At 36.4% G+C, this 18775-nt stretch overlaps 2 protein-coding genes across 3 annotated transcripts in view; one reads left to right on the forward strand and one right to left on the reverse strand.

Annotated features, from left to right (window-relative positions):
• Positions 1-15398, reverse strand: part of LOC120539038 (1-acyl-sn-glycerol-3-phosphate acyltransferase alpha-like) — a 64031-nt gene extending 48633 nt beyond the window's left edge. Inside the window, exons 1-2 of one of the 2 annotated variants that reach the window (XM_039768733.1) lie at positions 15338-15398; positions 11930-12179 (exon numbers count right to left, since the gene is read on the reverse strand). The gene's annotated coding sequence lies outside the window, so the exon portion shown is untranslated. Of the gene's footprint in view, positions 1-11929; positions 12180-12624; positions 13226-15337 lie in introns of those variants that run through there. The other variant, XM_039768732.1, reaches the window with a different exon arrangement.
• Positions 15399-15700: 302 nt separating this feature from the next.
• rnf5 (ring finger protein 5) overlaps positions 15701-18775 on the forward strand; it is a 35581-nt gene continuing 32506 nt past the window's right edge. The window contains exon 1 of the mRNA XM_039768735.1: positions 15701-15937. Within this exon, the coding sequence (XP_039624669.1) occupies positions 15777-15937 (161 nt within the window). The 5' untranslated portion in view covers positions 15701-15776. The remainder of the gene's footprint in view (positions 15938-18775) is intronic.

Genomic DNA, 18775 nt, shown 5'->3' on the forward strand with positions numbered 1-18775 from the left:
AATAGAAAACAAAAACGTTACAGTGTACATACTATATACCTAACCTATTTTAAAACTATTAATGAGTAAATGGGACATATTTAAAAAGCCCAAATTAAATGTCTTATCAGTGAGTTTTCAAGGCACAAAGAAGGTGATTTACTACAGTGTTTACACTAACACCACATGCTGCTACATCAGACAATCTGGATTTATAGTAGATTGTAAAAGTAACATGTCGATCTGTATCCTAAGTGTTTATGTGCCACTGTTATTGGATCAGAAACAAATGGGAGTATTTCAGCAACATCCTGCTTATTATTATTGAATCATTTCACAAAGAATATCTCTATACTATTTATACAATAGTTCAATTTACATTAGATCTTGAAATGAGAAAAACCCCAATTCCAAAAAAGTTGGGACACTGTGTTCAATGCAAATAAAAACAGAATGCAATTTTTTGCAAATCTCATAAACCCATATTTTATTCACAATAGATCACAGAAAATATATTAAATGTACCATTTTAAGAAAAGAATAATTATAGATAAGAGTAATTTTCAATTTAATGGCACCAACACGTCTCAAAATAGTTGGGACAAGGCCACGTTTACCACTGTGTAGCATCCCCTCTTCTTTTAACAATAGTCCATAAATGTTTTGGAACTGAGGAGACACGTTGCTGGACTTCTGGCAGAATAATGCTGTCCTATTCTTGTCTGATATAGGATTCTAGTTGCTCAACAGTCCTGGGTTTTCTTCATCATATTTTTCATTTCATAATGCACAAAATATTTTCAATTGGTGAAAGGTCTAGACTGCAGGCAGGCCAGTTCAGCGCCCTCACTCTTCTAGTATGAAGCCATGCTGTTGCAATAGATGACAGTATGCAGTTTAGCATTGTCTTGCTGATATATGCAAGGCCTTCCGTGAAAAAGATGTTGCCTGGATGGGAGCATATGTTGCTCTAAAACCTGTATATACCTTTCAGCATTGACGGTGCATTTCCAGATGTACAAGTTGCCAATTCCATACACACTAATGCATAACCATAAGAGATGCAGGCTTTTGAATTGAGCGCTGATAACATGCTTGATGGTCCCTTTCCTCTTTAGTCCAGAGGATGCGGTGTCCATGCATTCCAGAAATTTCAATTCGTCTGACCACAGAACAGTTTTCCACTTTGCCTCAGTCCATTTTAAATGAGCTTTGGCCAAGAGAAGACAGCAGTGTTTCTGTATCTTGTTCACATATGGCTTCTTCTTTGCATGATAGAGCTTTAATCTGCATTTGTGGATGGTACAGCGAACTGTGTTCACAAACAAAGACTTCTGGAAGTGTTCCTAAGACCTTGCAGTGATTTGCATGACAGAATCATGCCTGTTTTTGGTCCAGGGGTGGGAGTTGATTTGTTTCTAACCTTTTTATTTATTTATTTTTTGTAAAACTCCAGTTATGTGTATAGAGTGTTATTTGATTTTAATAAATTCAATAAAATTAAAAAGAAGATCACAGGCATTTAATATTGATTTTTGGGCTTGTCTCTTGTACGCAGTGATTTTTCCAGATTCTCTACATCTTTTGACGATATTATGTACTGTTGACGTTGAGATATTAAAAGTCTTCACAATTTTACATTGGGAAACATTATTCTGAAAATTTTCCACAAATTTTAGACTTTTTTGCATAATGGTAAACCTCTGCCCATCTTTACTTCTGAGAGACTCTGCCTCTCTAAGATGCTGTTTTTATACCCAAGCATATTACTGACCTGTTGTCAATTAACCTAATTAGCTGCAAAATATTCCTCAAGTACCACTTACTTTTCCAGTCTTTGGTTACCCACGTCCCAACTTTTTTGAGTTGTGTTGTTGCCATCAAATTCAAAATGAGCTAATACTTTTCATGAAATAGTAAAGTAGTCTCACTTTCAACATTTGATATGTTTTCTATATTCTATTGTGAATAAAATATGTATTTATGAGATTTGTAAATCATTGTATTCTATTTTTATCTATATTTTACCCAGCATCCCAACTTTTTTGGAATTGAGGTTATAATAATAAAGACTGCAGCACTGAAGTAAACCCACTCAGTTTTATCTTGTTTTAGCTATGTATATGCTCAAAACCTGAGCCTGGAACAGGGGAGAGTCCCAAGGCTTTGGAAAACATCTTGTATCACTCCTGTCCCAAAGGTATCACGTCCTAGTGAGCTGAATGACTTCCGGCCTGTTGCTCTGACGTCACATCTGATGAAGACCATGGAGCGGCTGCTGCTTCACCACCTGAGGCCACAGGTCTGTCACGCCCTCGACCCTCTGCAGTTCGCATACCAGGAGAAGGTGGGAGCGGAGGATGCCATCATCTATATGCTTCATCGATCCCTCTCCCACCTGGACAGAGGCAGTGGTGCTGTAAGAATTATGTTTTGGACTTCTCTAGCGCCTTCAACACCATCCAACCTCTGCTCCTTAGGGATAAGCTGACTGAGATGGGAGTAGATTCACACCTTGTGGCATGGATTGTGGACTATCTTACAGACAGACCTCAATATGTGCCTTGGGAACTGCAGGTCTGACATTGTGTGCAGCAATACAGGGCGCCGCAGGGGACTGTACTTTCTCCGGTCCTGTTCAATCTATATACATCAGACTTCCAATATGACTCGGAGTCCTGCCATGTGCAAAAGTTCGCTGATGACACTGCTATTGTAGGCTGCATCAGGAGTGGGCAGGAGAAGGAATACAGAAAGTTAATCAAAGACTTTGTTAAATGGTGCGACTCAAACCACTTACACCTTAACACCAGCAAGACCAAGGAGCTGGTGGTGGATTTTAGGAGGCCTAGGCCCCTCATGGACCCTGTGATCATCAGAGGTGACTGTGTGCAGAGGGTGCAGACCTTTAAATATCTGGGAGTGCAGCTGGATGACAAATTGGACTGGACTGCCAATACTGATGCTCTATGTAAGAAAGGTCAAAGCAGACTATACTTTCTGAGAAGGTTGGCATCCTTCAACATCTGCAGTAAGATGCTGCAGATGTTCTACCAGACGGTTGTGGCAAGTGCCCTCTTCTACGCGGTGGTGTGCTGAGGTGGCAGCATAAAGATGAAAGACACCTCACGCCTGGACAAACTTGTTAAGAAGGCAGGCTCCATTGTAGGATTAAAGTTGGACAGTTTAACATCTGTGGCAGAGCGACGGGCACTAAGCAAACTCCTGTCAATCATGAAGAATCCACTGCATCCACTTAACAGTGTCATCTCCAGACAGAGGAGTAGCTTCAGTGACAGACTTTTGTCACTGTCCTGCTCCACTGACAGACTGAGGAGATCGTTCCTCCCCCACACTATGCGACTCTTCAATTCCATCCGGGGGAGTAAATGCGAACATTAATTTTATTTTAATTCTTTTCATTTTTATTATTATTTAATTTAATATTGTTTCTTTGTATCAGTATACTGCTGCTGGATTATGTGAATTTCCCCTTGGGATTAATAAAGTATCTATCTATCTATCTATCTATCTATCTAAAAGGCACTTTTACTTTTTCCATATTTCACACACTATACGGAGGAAGTACTATTTTAATGAAAAGAAAGAAAAAACATCTTTTTATGTCCCTAGAAAATGTGCTAATCGTTTCTGGAAAGATGTGTGTCTGTGCATCTGTTGTAATGATTTTGTAGACATGACTGTGCAACTGAAGAAAAAACTGACTGAGTCTTAAGAAATTTTATTGACATGTTGCACTTGTTCATCTCAAGATTTGATTAAGCTTTAGGTGAATGCCAACTACTTGTATGAGCTTTTAAAGTTTAAGAATTTTGCAGCTAATACCGACAACAGTAATACCACTGCTTAGAATTGAGTCCAAAGCTTTTAAAGTTCAAATTTTGAAAACTAGTAGAGACAGCAGCTGAACTCTTTCTTTCAAAGAAACAATGATTATATTTTATACTTTTATTAAACTATCATGATATATTTGGTTTTAAAGCAAACTAAAATGTGAAAAATAAACTTGATGCTGTATATATTGAGAACATTATGTGCTAGCTGCAACAATTTAATCTTTTTTTCTAACAAAGTTATGAATGCCCCAGAATGTTTCAATAGGTGTTGTACTGAAATCAACTAAATGCAATGCAGTGACCTCCTCAATCACAATTTAACTGAGCATGTGAGTGTAACCCATATTAAACTATTCAAATTAATGTAAACCTGACACATTTCTGATTTTATATCCCAACAAATTCACAATATTTTGACCGAAAATGTGTAACCCAACTAGGGATGTCAAAAGAACCAATACTTTCAGAACCAGTCAATACCAATGTTCCAAAAACTCAATGGTACCAGCTTTTTTCAGTAGTAAGTACTGGACTCATGCATGATTTCAAGTAGATGAATCACTGCAGTAGTCAAAGAAATTAGCACTGCATTACCACATGTCGAAAGGAAAAGCAGGTTGTGTCCGGAAATACTTTGTCATCAAGACAGTAGAATTTCAGTGAGTGACCACAGGAATTGTACTTATTATTTAAAAAAAAAAAAGACAAAACACAAACACAGATTTTCATCATTAGACTTTTGTTCCATTACAGACTCAGTTCATAAATAGCATGCTTTTTGAGTGAAATAATGTGATTAACAAGATGTAAGATTTAATCATTTAACTTGTAGATGTCACAATGTTTTAAGAGGAGATAGATTGCATGATGAATCACCATACCATGTTTTATACAGACCCTAAAAATAAAAGGAAGCTTTGTATTCATTCTCTGATTACGTCGAACATATCCACAGATGTGCTTTTAAGCATCCACCCATTTTCCAAATGGTTTTGTACAGTTCATGGTTGTCAGGGAAACATTGCATGCACCATGACCAATTATTCATATAGAACTGTTTTCGCTGGCAGTGTTAACAGCTGTAGCAAGTAAAACACAAGGCAAATTTTAGACGAAATGGCTATTTGGGTTGCCGAAACTGGCCATGAAATGAGCAGTTCCAATTGTTACTACCAAAATAAAATGTATTTAGTACTTTGAAGCACAAGCTCTGTCATTATGGCAGTTAGCAGGATGGGCAAAACAACAAACTTTATTGCTAAATACAGATATGCAAATGCTAAATTTGTCCCATTTGTTTAGTTTTTGAAGGAAACTAATACCCATTCATAAAATCCCCAAAATGTGTCAAACACAGTGAAAGTACATATGTCATGTATTTGAAAGGTACACTGAGTGTAATGCAGCCTACCAGTTAAATTGCTGGTCCAGTTAATATTCTACTTCTGGATTAGTATACAAGTTAAGAAATAGTTTGAGTAGTCATATAAGCTGTGGTGGGCTGGCGCCCTGCCCGGGGTTTGTTCCTGCCTTGTGCCCTTTGTTGGCTGGGATTGGCTCCAGAAGACCCATGTGACCCTGTGTTAGGATACAGTGGGTTGGAGAATGACTGACTGACTGACTAGTCATATAAGATATTCTGAAAACACATCAACAACGGGTAATTTATAGGAGTTCTGCAATAATGGATTAATGTAAAGCTGCCAAGATTTATTTCACACAGGAAATTAAACTTTGGACAGCTGCTAATTAATTAATCAATCAATCAATAAATCAATTAATTAATTAATTAAAACTGTAAACAGATTTGGAAAATTAAAGTTCCAGAATTTTGTGACATTTGAAAATTGAAACGAGTTGGACTCATCTATTGCTCTTTATTATGTGTTTTGCAGATGGCATGATAAATTAGGTAATCCATGTTGACATTATCCTTTATAAAACCTATGCTGAAATACCCTAAAGATTATAAAATTTCCCTCATCACACATTAAAATTCAAGCCCAGCATTGTAATTTGAGGTTGTGGGTTCAAATCCTGCTACTTAGACGGTGTGACGATGAGCAGGTCCCTTCAATGTCTGTGCCCCACTTGAAAAACAAAAGAAATGTAATCTGTTGTCATGTTGTCAAATATCGTAAGTCACCTTGGATAAAGGTGTCAGTCAAATAAGTAAATGTATTAGTATTTAAATATTCTATATTGGCACAATATTGTTTCTTTTAATAATAGAGGTACTTTTAATAAAAAGCGGTAGAATGGGATTTCTGTTTTTGCTGTGGTATATTACAGTATTGAGTGTTGTGAAATTTCATTGGTATTGGTATTGAATACTAAAATCTTGGTATTGTGACATCCCTAGCCTCACCTTTAGGAACAAATGTGTAATAAACAAGGGGTCACTATATATATATGTATCTTATCCATCCAGCCATCCATTTCCCAACCCGTTGAATCTGAACACAGGGTCACGGGGGTCTGCTGGAGCCAATCCCGGCCAACACAGGGCGCAAGGCAGGAACCAATCCTAGGCAGGGCACCAACCCACCGCAGGACACAAACACCCACAACCACACACCAAGCACACTGAAAATTCTGATTAATGGGTGGCATTGCCAACACAGTCAATGCAGGTGCCTCTTAGTGATGTGGCACTGATCAATAATCTAAATGGTACAATATAAGAAAAAATAAAAAGACTTTTAAAAAACAAAAAGGAACGCAACTTTTAATTACATTAAAATAAAATGCAATTAAATACCAATTTACCACCTGGGGACAAATACAGTTCTATCTAGCTACCTGTATCTAAAGGAATACCAACAAAAAAAATGAATACAATTTATTTATTTCATTCACCCACCAAAGACGAACTCTACATCATCTATTGATCCCTGAGGCACAAATGTAAAAAATATAAAAATACAGAATACAGATTTACTGAAAACAGCACTGAAAGCTTAAAATGGCACCATATCCATAATTTTCTTTTGAATTATGGGATTTAATAACTCAAAAGCATGCATTTTATGTTCTCTCAAAATATAAGCAATTGCATTTTATTTTACTTTTATTTTTTTAATTATAACATATATTTACAAAAAATTTTATATGCAAAAATGAACCCTCTCTCTTTAATGGGGTAAACAAAATTCAACATTCATAACAGTTAATTAAGACAGCAATTCAATCTGAATTTACACTTTGGGTTCATTTTCTAACTTGCTGTAACAAGTAGGAGATCAGAACACTTATTTGCTTGGCATTATATGTTTAGTTATTGAAAGGGGGTGAGGATTGCAGGAATGTATTTAATTTGAGGGTGGAGGGCCATGTTATTGCCTAATAGCAGTGTCATATTTACTTCTCAAAACAAGTCACATAGACTTTTAGAAGGAAGTCATGTCAGTTATAAAGACTGTAGTCGCTAAAATCTTGCCTCTCCAAAATTACTGGAGCAATCATGGTGTAAAACTAATTTCCATGTTTTCACACTGATTCCAAGTCACATATCATGTTGCACAACTACTGCAATGTTAGGGTTATTTTGGAAGCCAATTGATGTACAGCATACCAGAATAAGAATAGGATCAGCACATGAAAGTAAACAAACACACACCATAGAGAACTTGGAGGAAGTATGCTCCCTTTGAAAATTCAACACATTTCAATAAATTAATTTGCTCCAATACATAACACCGCAATGCCTTTACCCTCCTCCTTCCGCTTTTAAGAGTCAGCAACAAAGAACTACTAGGTGGAAGATCAATATTACTGAACATTCAACTGACTAATTTCAATGGTTGGGGACACATTGGTAAAAGTAAATATGTAGCCCATGTTTTTCAAGCCATAAAAAATTGGAAAAAGGAAAACAACAAAAAATCTGCAGCATGCATCTCCTAAAAACATATACATCTTTTCAGTACTCTTCACAAGAGATTGTCTAAATGTTGAGGATACAATTGGTACAATATGTATGTTTTAAGTGGATAAAACAAATATTTGATACTAATTCAAACCAAAGTGTAAACAAATTCTGAATTAAAGCCCTGGAGACAAGTAGCGTGAAAAAAGTGCATTGTATCTCCCAAAATATAGCTTTGTTAAGAAGACTCACAGTAGTCACTTTTTTTAACTAATACAACTGAATTTGCAGATAACTACAGTACATGTCTTTCCACAAAAAGGGGAGATGCATCTTTTGCTGCCCTCCTGCTGCTCTAAAACATTGCATACAAACAAAGTAGCTACTTCTGTAAATATGTGTACATTACCAAGACTTAGCTACTTTTCATATGCCCAAACAAGTACGCTAATGCATCCGATAAAAAAAAAAAACCTGTTATTAAGTACATTTACAAATTAATATGCCAGAGTTCAACAGTCTTACTGTGATTTCTTCTTTTTCCTAAACTGCTCAAGTAAAGTGATGGTGCTTATGATATATTCTGTAACATTTGCTTCCTACATGATTAAGAAAAAAATTTTACTTGTTGATCTTTATCTGGACATTTAAAGTGCTCACAACCACAGACTTAGGTAACAAATGCATTTCAGAATAGGCATTAGTTAATATGAGAATTATTCATTAATGCTAGATCAGCAAAGCGAAGTGCTTTGAGACACAGCTGCTCAGGATTTGCCAATCCTGGAGCTGGCAATTCTTTTTATTGCAAATTATTTCTTAATCCTTGAATATATCCTTACTCCAGATCCACTACACAAGCCTTCAGAAAGCATTTTTAGAGAAGACTACACAAAAACGACATACACTGGGACAATTAGTACAACGGGCTGTTCCTAGCAATTTAAATAAGATGCCTCTCTTCAGCTTCACATTTTAATTACACAATTTCCACTTTAAACAAAAACTCTCTAAAAATGTGAGCACTTTGTTTAAGTATTTCTACACATTATTCCTAAACTTAATTTGACATAATATAAGGACTTTGGAGTCAACACCTGTTCTGTCAATATTTGAGATGAACTAAAGAGGATGAACACTGAAGATTTATGAGTTAAATAGAATGACATATACAAGACGGAGACAAGGCAAACAGAGTAAGCATGCACAAAAGAAAACTCTGTACAGAACACAGTTTTTCTTAATGTTATTTGAAAACCAAAGTCAAAATGAAAACAAAAAATAAAACTGTTTGTTTATTAGGGGTCAAATGGTAGATGGGCTTTCTGGATCTGATTAAATGTGCAGTTTCTCAAGTGTTAAAAAAATTGGATGGTGAACAACATCAAATTTCATTACACTCTTTGTAAATTGCTTTTTATTTCCAAATTCCTAATCATAAAAATCCTTTAGACATATTCATCTGACCTGAGTTCAACTTTAAACCACAAATTTCACTTAACTAAGCTGTATAATGCACTCTTTATCCCAAGAAAAGAACTGCAATGTATTGTGAGGCAATTTCTTAGGAACAGCACATTCACTTAGTTCCCTTGTCAAATGAAGACTTGCGCAAAGAGGAGACGCTACTACTCCCCACCACTGAAGCGAATGAGTATGTCATATTAAAAATACCAAGCTAGCTATTGAAAGAAGCTTAGTACAAAGGGATACATGAGAGGGCAATTTGCTTTGCAAACTGCACACTGACTCCAGGGAGCTTTTCCAGCTAGTATAGTAATAACTGACAAAGAGATGGGCTGCAAAGGCTACAGCAATGAATGCCATATATATGCAGGTGTGTACAGCTATAAAACATTAAAATATACTTATAATATAATATTTAAACATTTGTTTATACAAGTTGGATTTCTGTTTTTCTAAGTATGTAAATGTCAGTGGTTTAATATTTCACACTTCAAAAGTCTGCCAAATGATCTTTGAGACCTTATTTGAGCCGTAACTCACTAGAATTTTCAAAATACTACCTTTCTTTTCCCTAACTGAAACCCACAATCTATGACATACCGGCTTCTAAAAAACAGAATAACATTTCAGGTGCTCATATAGATTAAGCATTACAAACAATGAAAAAATGTGAACTTAAGGAAAGTTGTCCAAAGACATGCAATTAGGTTAGGTGGCAAGTCTTAACTGGCAGAGTGTGGCCAGAGTTTGTCATGTAACGGAATACTAAAACATGCATGGCTACATGCCTAATGGTCTTAGAATAGACTAAAAATGAATGAATATATGCAGAATATCTCAATATGCTAGACAAATGTGATGTGGTTATTAAGTAACCATACAGCAAATAATCTTTTAATAAAAACAGCATTCCATTAAGTTTTATCACAGATGGTGAGACACAATATACTGAACACATTTATAGTTTTTTAAAAAAAAAAAAAAAGAACTTGCTCCTTTTGTTGTTACATACACTAATTAACACACCAACGTACAACTTGCCAGAATGATACACAGTGAGATATAATATAGGTATTAACTGATCTGTAAAGCAAGGTGTAATTTATCCATCCATTTCTGAATTTACTTAATCCAGTTTTATATGACAGACTGAGGTATTTTGGCATTAGCAGTATTGTCCCAACAAAATAAAGTAAATACTTGTTTGAAAAGTAAAATCAGTTTATACTTGTATTGGCTGTAATCCTGTAACACATCACAGAAATTTTTGCTGCAATACTGCATTTTTTTTTTTTATTTCTATGGTATATGATGTATTTCGGGCGGCACGGTGGCGCAGTGGTAGCGCTGCTGCCTCGCAGTTAGGAGACCTGGGTTCGCTTCCTGGGTCCTCCCTGCGTGGAGTTTGCATGTTCTCCCCGTGTCTGTGTGGGTTTCCTCCGGGCGCTCCGGTTTCCTCCCACAGTCCAAAGACATGTTGGTTAGGTGGACTGGCGATTCTAAATTGGCCCTAGTGTTTGTGTGTGTGACCTGAGGTGGGTTGGCACCCTACCCAGGATTGGTTCCTGCCTTGTGCCCTGTGTTAGCTGGGATTGGCTCCAGCAGACCCCCGTGACCCTGTGTTCGGATTCAGCGGGTTAGACAATGGATGGATGGATGGATGATGTATTTCTGTAATACCTGGATTGCCATTATAGATTATAATTGCAATTTTCTTGTATTTGTCCCTCAGATTAGCAGTGCTAACAAGCTGGAAGAGCCATCAGAATTATGTGTAAAATCCTGCATTATTGTATAAATGTGTAAAGTTTTTTCTTAAATGCATTATTTGAAGGGTGTTTTGGAAATGCAAAGGTTTCATTCAAAAAATGTCCCTTTAATCTCCATTGTTATGTCAATAAAGTGAAGAGATCAAGTACATAAGGAGGCCAGTTTCCTGGTATAGTTAATAATTCTTCATATTTTCAGTCTCTTACATGTGTGTTTCTTTATTACTTCAAAATCCCCCTGCTATTGTAGAAAAAAAAAGAAAAATTTCTCAAGATGCATGTTCCATACTCATAGTTGCTTCCAAATAAATGACATACTTTTTTATTTAAAGCCACTGGGAAACACGCAATCGCTGCAAATCTGGTACCTGTAGGTTTAGTATTAAGTAAATAGGAAACCATAAATTTTGCAAAACAGATTGCCTGCAACAGGGCGAACACATATACTAGTTTGTAACCAAGGGGATGATGTACAAGGTGAGCAAGAGTACTCCCGGCGGGACGTTCCAGAACAATCTATCAGGTGCTGTCATGAGGCTCCCTGACCTGCTGGCGGGCTTAGGTAGACCTGCGATATATAGTCACCCTTTAAAGCCCAATCGTGATCTATGCTTCAGTACACACGCAAAATAACAATAATGATGATTATATATACCATACTCAGATCAATGTATTTATTTCAGCTATACACGTGAAACGCTAAACGTTACTTAACAGTCCCAAGTGACGACACGGTGACTGAAATGAAATCCCGCACACGTGTGTAACGGAATAGCTGTGAACAAACGCCGTTGTTACACAACACGCGTCGCGACAAAATGCGGTCAAGGGCCGCTGGAGATAAGGATGGAATTGCGGGCGTCCTGTGTAAATAACGGAAATGGTATTCGAACTCTTCATCTTACACCTAGCCTTGTGTTCAAATGTCAAGTTTAAGGCCACACACATTTAGAAAATACAAACGAGCATTAACTGTCTATATTACTCACCGTTTATCTTTCTGCGTGTCACTGCCACTGAGGGATCCCAGGTTTCTCGACCACCAGTACTGCACTTCTGCAGGCGACGTCCGGATGCCGCTCTTCAGCACTCAAGTCCGCGGCTTTTATACTTGTCTTTAGCTAGCAGATATTTTGTAGCCAGACTATAAAGCACAATTCTGAACTGATGAACATGGAAGCTGTCGTTCTTGTGCCTTCATTTGGCAGGCGACGTCGATTTAACGATTGTTCATCACCCCTACACAAACAAGTAAAACACAGTGCCAATTAGCCCAAGGGAGTTTGTAGACCAGGCCCAAACTGACAGGCGACACCCGAATTTCGGAGGGTGGTGGTGTGGAATTTATTTAAAAATACATAAATAAACGTAAAGTAATGAAGATTTGACCACGCGTGAAACAGGCTGCCAGACAAGGCGCCATCAGGAGTGGTAAGCGGCTAGTAAGATGGGAAGGAGGGGCTCTCCTTATTTTAAAATCCAAATTTAATGTATTCAATAAAATCACATATACGATCCACAAAGGAGCACAAAAATATTTCTAATTCATGTAAAATATAAGTAAAAGATACAATCTCCCCATAAGAAATGAGAAATACGTAAAGAACATTTAAAACGCACGAAACAGTAAAAAGGAGGCAAATCCTTATACCAATAATAAATGAATAAAAAATAAAGCGTCTACCGCCACAGTCTTAGAGAATCCTGTTTTTTGTTGAAGTTACATCACGTTATCTTCCGATTTGAACATAACGCTTTCTTCTAGTATCGCATGCCTTTAAAATACAATCCAATTTTGTGTCGTTTCTTCGGTTCTTGAGACTTCAAAGCAAACACGGTGACGACGAGAATAGCAGAAAGCAAATAAGAGTTGCATCCTCGGTCCATGTAGCCGTTTTCCTCTTCATGTTGTTTTCATCTGTTCGTATTTTTCACCTCAAGCTTCTCTTCTTGCTTGTCTGAATGTATTCCGGGTTTATTTTATGAATGGTACAGTGGACTGGCGTTCCATCCAGTTTTTGTTCCTGCCTTGCATCCGATTCTCCTGGAATCGACTCAGTAATGATGAAGAGTTGTATATATTGATATTTTTTACCTTTGCTGAGTTACATCAAATTATTATTTGTCCAGTTATAGTTATATACAATATTCATTTTAACAGTATTTGTTTTAATTTAATTTGGTGCTTTTTTTCCGAACGGGAAAACCGTCTGTTACCAGTGCAAACTATCCAATTGTAATCCCGTTGTCTGTATTTAACATCAGCAGCACTGCCCACACGCCTCCGCAAGAGTGTATCCAGACTCTATTGCCGTTGCCTGACCCGCCGTAATCATGTTAATATAAGCGTATATCCCACTTATTGTATTACAGTGTCAACATGTTTTTTAAAAGGAAAAAAAAATCAAAACGCCAAGCAGTATCGAGAAGAATGACAACGTTATCAATGACTTGCTGAAAGAAAAGAAAAGAAAATATTTTTATGCCATATTATTGACGAAGCCATTTTCTTTATTTCAAAGAGCCGTAAATCTTGCCACACTATCCAAGGTAGGTTTCAGCATTTAACATGGTGCTGCCGAAAGAGTTTCCGAATGACCCATTGGACAAGCGGGTCAGAAAATGGAATGGATAACCGGCTGAAGTTCAGGTCTAATCAAGGCATATGGAAATTGTTAAGCTCATAGCAAAGGATTTGTTTAAAAACAATTATCGTTTATGTGATGGTAGTTAAACTGAGAAAATAAATAAAGAAGCTTCCTTGGTTTAAAGTCAAGTAAATTATTCACTAAGTCACAAGTGATTGAATGAACATCTTACTTAACATTATAACCTATAGAGGTTTTGCACTTTTATGTGTAGTGCTTTGTTTCTGTCCACCTTAATAATCGTTTTCATATTTCCAAAATGGAAGCCCTAACTTTGTCACTGGAATGTATTTTGAAAATTAAAGAAAAAAACGTAAGAGTTATGTCTCTTTTTAATAACCTTATGATACAGTATGTCTAGACAAAAAGGTGTTTGTACACGTTTCTTACAGTGCATTTCTTGAAGTCGTTTCATAGATTTAATACTGTAATACTACTGAAGCGAATATGAGATAACAATAAATAAATACAAATAAATAAACTCATCAACTTTTGTTGCTTATTTTGTTCGTTTGGCGTGCAAATCTTCAGTTGTTGAAAGGTGATTGCCCCCTGGTGAATATAATTAAAGTCAATTTAGGTACTCCTGCGTAAGAATTGACAGGTTCGCAAAATAAAAAATAGGGTCCGAAGAGGGCTGGATGCAGATTAAGACTTGCCTTTTTTGCCCTCAGTTTTGGCTGTCCCAATGAGAGTTAATTTGTTAGCACTTGGAAAGAAGTGTGTTGAAGTCTGTAAAGTGTTATCAACGGGCCAAGGCTTCATTGAGCTGCAGTCAGAATCACACTGTCCAAAGCAAGAACGTTAGACAGCAGTCAGTCTTCCTAGAGATGGACATTTCCCGCTGCCCTGAATAAGCGGTTTAAGATAACGGATGGATTGATCTAGTGATCTTAATGTGTTATCTACATCTAAAGCATAATATGATACCAACGCCTAACTTGGAGACATTCCATTGAAGGTCACGTTCATGCGCATCCCCATACTCACATATGGACTAGTTTGGAGTTTTGAGTATGTAAAGAAGGACCATTATGTGAACATACAAGGGTTCAGAACGTGTCCAAACGTGATTTTTACAAATTCCTAATCCTCGAGGACACAATTCACATCTTATTTTTTTCTGGAAAATAACTGTTTCTATTTAGTTTCACGCTTATTGAAATCACGATCGTGTGTACGGTGCTAATGTTATTCCGCTTGTCTTCATTATTTCAGCAGTCATGCGCAAAGTCCTACTGCTATGGAAGAAGTGAATTAGGAGTCCTGTGGGGGTAGAACAGCTTTACAAAAACTAACGCGAGGAGGCACCAACATGAAAGATGAAATTAAACGCAATAACTAATGCGAAGTTTTGTGTTTAATACGCATCTAGTGCATAAATAAACTTTAACACTAAATACATGAAGTATTTAAGTTCTATTATATTAATGGTGCAGTCTTAATAATATAAAATAACATCCTTTCTAAACACACACATTACGGTTTAGAATCATCACTGTTGTTATTCCTATGGGATTCTCATCCGTTTGGCAAAACATAAATCAATTACTGTAGTCTGTAGATATATTTATAGCAGCAACTATTAGAATATATTAACACTAAATTTATAGATGTTTTTTAAAGCTACATATGCTATCTGTGAATTTTAATGCAAATTAAGTATGTTTCCCCTTGTGAATTTTTAATACGTGGCAAGAAAGTGAAATAAATACGGAGGTGAAGTAACAGTAATAAAATGAAATATACCTTTAAAAGCATCTATTTGTCTAGAAGGAATCTTCGATATGTATTAACTGCTCACGGTTTAGCCAGTACTGAGTTAACTTTCTGTTATGGTCCCGCCTTCCTTCGTAACCAATGATAATACAATGCTTGGATGAATAATAGAAAAGTGTCCAATCACATTTCGTAGCCGTCTGCGCTTAGCCTCGTCATATGGTTTCAATAAAACTACCACAAGTGCGAAAGTAACGGCCTACTTTAGGCTACTATCCAGTCGAAAATACGTATAAGAGTAAATGACATCCTTTTAACCAACCAGATTAATACATTTTCACAAGGGGCAGACGGGGCCTTTAATATCTTTTTCTAGCTACACCTTTGAGCGGCGTTTTGGTGAACCAATAGCCACTCGCTATTTTCGAAGGTACGTCTTATTGTAACCTAGGACCTACAGACAAGTGTCATGGCGGCCGAAACGGGTGTGGACAACGATAGTGGAGGGGGGTCCAGGGGTTCCGGAGGAGCAAAGAAAGAGTCGGATAAGGACCGGGCAACCTTCGAATGTAACATTTGTCTGGACACCGCGCACGATGCTGTCATCAGCCTTTGTGGCCACCTGTTCTGGTAAATAGAATAGTAGTGATAATGAAGCAAGAAATCGTCGACCTCTCAATCAGTTAAACATTGCTGAGGACTATCCTAATAAGAGCGTTTTTAGTTCCATGTAGTTTCATGGGCTTAGTGCCAGTTACAGAGATGTTGTTTGTTGGTACCAGTTAATGTCACTGTTATTAAATGGTATTTTGACGTGTTAAGCCCCATATGGATTCGTCCCACTGAACCCGTGTTGCTTATTTACTACTTTTAAATGAACCTTGGTCATTACTCTCAAGCTAAACCAGTTCAACGCCTATGTGAATACTGCGACCGGTATTTATTCGCAAGTTCCCGTTGCAGTATGTACTTTTTAAGTTTCTGGCCGCAGATAGATGGCTGGAATTAGTTGCCTGATTAGCTTCACGTGTGTCGCAGGTTTCCCCCCAAAGGAGCTGGGAGCTAAGTTGACAGTGGGTTTTGGGATGGCATTCCTTTTGAACTATATATATTATGTACTGTATACTCTCTACGCAGTGACAGTCATTTGTTACAACATATTTCCTGATTATTTTCGAAATTGTTCTTCCTTCATTTTTATACAGGTACTTGTAATTTCATTTGCTTTGTACAGTACCCCGTAATGCTATAGATATATAGGTGTAACTTTGTTGGAGTAGTCCGTAGCAGGTGAGCACAATATCTAAGTATTTCTGAGTGGTGTAGGAGACTGGTATAGTCAGTGTGGGCATTGGCAGTGCAGACATTTTCGGCAAAATGAAGGAATTCTGTTATTTAGGTGACAATAAGTGCAGATTGAGGATGCATTTTGTTGTGGGGGTAAAATGTGTATTGTGTATTGAATAAGGTACAGGAACTGTCATCTTACTCTAATTGATTTCTATGGTTGAAGAGAAAATTTCATTTAAGCTTTGTGAAGGTCGGTTTGGGGCCAGTGAACATCAGTATTTTGAAGAGAGCCAGATAACCGTGAATTCACATTGGTTTGTGGAGATATTGAAAGAAGATCCTACACAACATCATCTTTATACTATTACTTTGTGTGCCAGCATCTTCAGAATTCCATAATCATAGTAAAAAAACTAATAGAATAGTCAATGGGAATTTGTACAGTAAGTTACTTTTAACCGTACTGGTCTTGAGTATGCTACCACATTTTTAAATTTGTCCATAAATATCCTTGTTTGCTAAGAATTTTTAATGCACTTACAAGCCAGTAATTCAGTAGAACCCTAATGAAAATACAAACAATCAAATGAATACTTAACATAGTATGAAACAAACATTCTAATATGTACATGGAAAAAAACTGATTGAACAAGATTTTTTATTTTTTTACTGCCCATTAAAACTGTTGTGATATATATAACTGAAAAATGTTTTTGATATTTTAATAAAAAAACATGAATAATGACATATGTAAATGTATCTTGGGACTTTTTTCAGAAGGGAGCTAAGTCGCAAAAGGAGACTACAGTACAAGGAAACCAAATTCTATAATAGAAATTATTTTCTGAAGTAATTTTCCTCAGTATTATGAATGTATATTACTCAAGTGTGGATCTAAGAAAGGATGTGTCTTCTAAAAGTAGAGTGTCTTTGTGGAAGTGGAATCAAATTAGAGCAATGATGAGAGTAATAGGATCATTTTATCCTTTAATATTAAACTGCAAAACAAAAAACACAGCTCATTTATTTATTTATTTATTTATTTATTTATTTACTAACAAAAATGCCCAAATTTAAAATTTTCCATTTTCAAATTTGAAACCTTTTAGAAAACTTCAGCATTTGAAGGTTTTGGTGCACATGGTTTCTCAATACATAACTGCAAATTAAAATCTGTATTTTTAGAGCATTGGGTAATTGCTGTTAAAATTGACTTTGTCCTAAGCTATCCAAAGCTTGTAAATGTAACTACATAGCCTAATAATTCAAAAGCTGCATGAGCAAAGAGGATCTGATTGAGAATGTGAGAAACACAAAGCACCAAATGAACCTGCTGCCCTTTTATTTTAATGAAGTCTGTAATTTTCTGTTGCACAGCACTTTTTGATTGTTGTTTTTTTTCTGTTAGGAGCCATAATGAAGTTGGAAAAAAAAAAATAGAAAACCTGCATTTTTGAATCCAGAATCCCTTTATGTGTAAAGTGTATTACTAGTCTATTGCTAATGTGAATATGTAGCTTATTTGCAGCAAGTGGCATTGATATGATACTTAACTCAAGCTGAAGTGCTGAAATGCAGGTAGTTGGCTTGTTTACACATGCAGGACCTGAATTTCTTTTTTTGGGGATGGTGTTACTGCAGTGTACAAACAAACTGAGTAGATCTTACTTGCTTCAAGGTGATTTTTACAGTGGTGGGGAGGATTTCAGTGCAGGGTTTATATAGAAGAATGTGATAATCATGGGCTACCTAATTTGTGTAAAGATGTCCAAGTGCTAAATTATTACACTGATATGTTGCATTCAATAACTGAAAAAAATGATACTTATAATCAAAACTAAAATGTTTTTTTCTTCTGTGCCAGATTAATTAGTGAATACCAATATTATTCAGGTTACGTTCATTTACATAATCTCTTTTAAGCTGCTTTTGTTTGACAAAACACTTAATCGGTTTTGTCAGTACGACTCATAAGTCACTGTCAACTTTGTGAAATTATTGTTTGCATCAGTATGTAGATCTGATATTAGCTGGTTCATGCAGTTACTAAAGAGTAATATTTAATGGATAAATTAAAATCAGATATATATAATCAGTTACTGATTCTCTAATTTCCCTCTTTATTCTTTCAACTTTTGTTACCTTTTTAAAATTAAATGTGTCATCAAATGTGTCATC

This window comes from Polypterus senegalus, chromosome 11 (genome assembly GCF_016835505.1).
Source record: "Polypterus senegalus isolate Bchr_013 chromosome 11, ASM1683550v1, whole genome shotgun sequence".
Lineage (NCBI taxonomy): Eukaryota > Metazoa > Chordata > Cladistia > Polypteriformes > Polypteridae > Polypterus > Polypterus senegalus.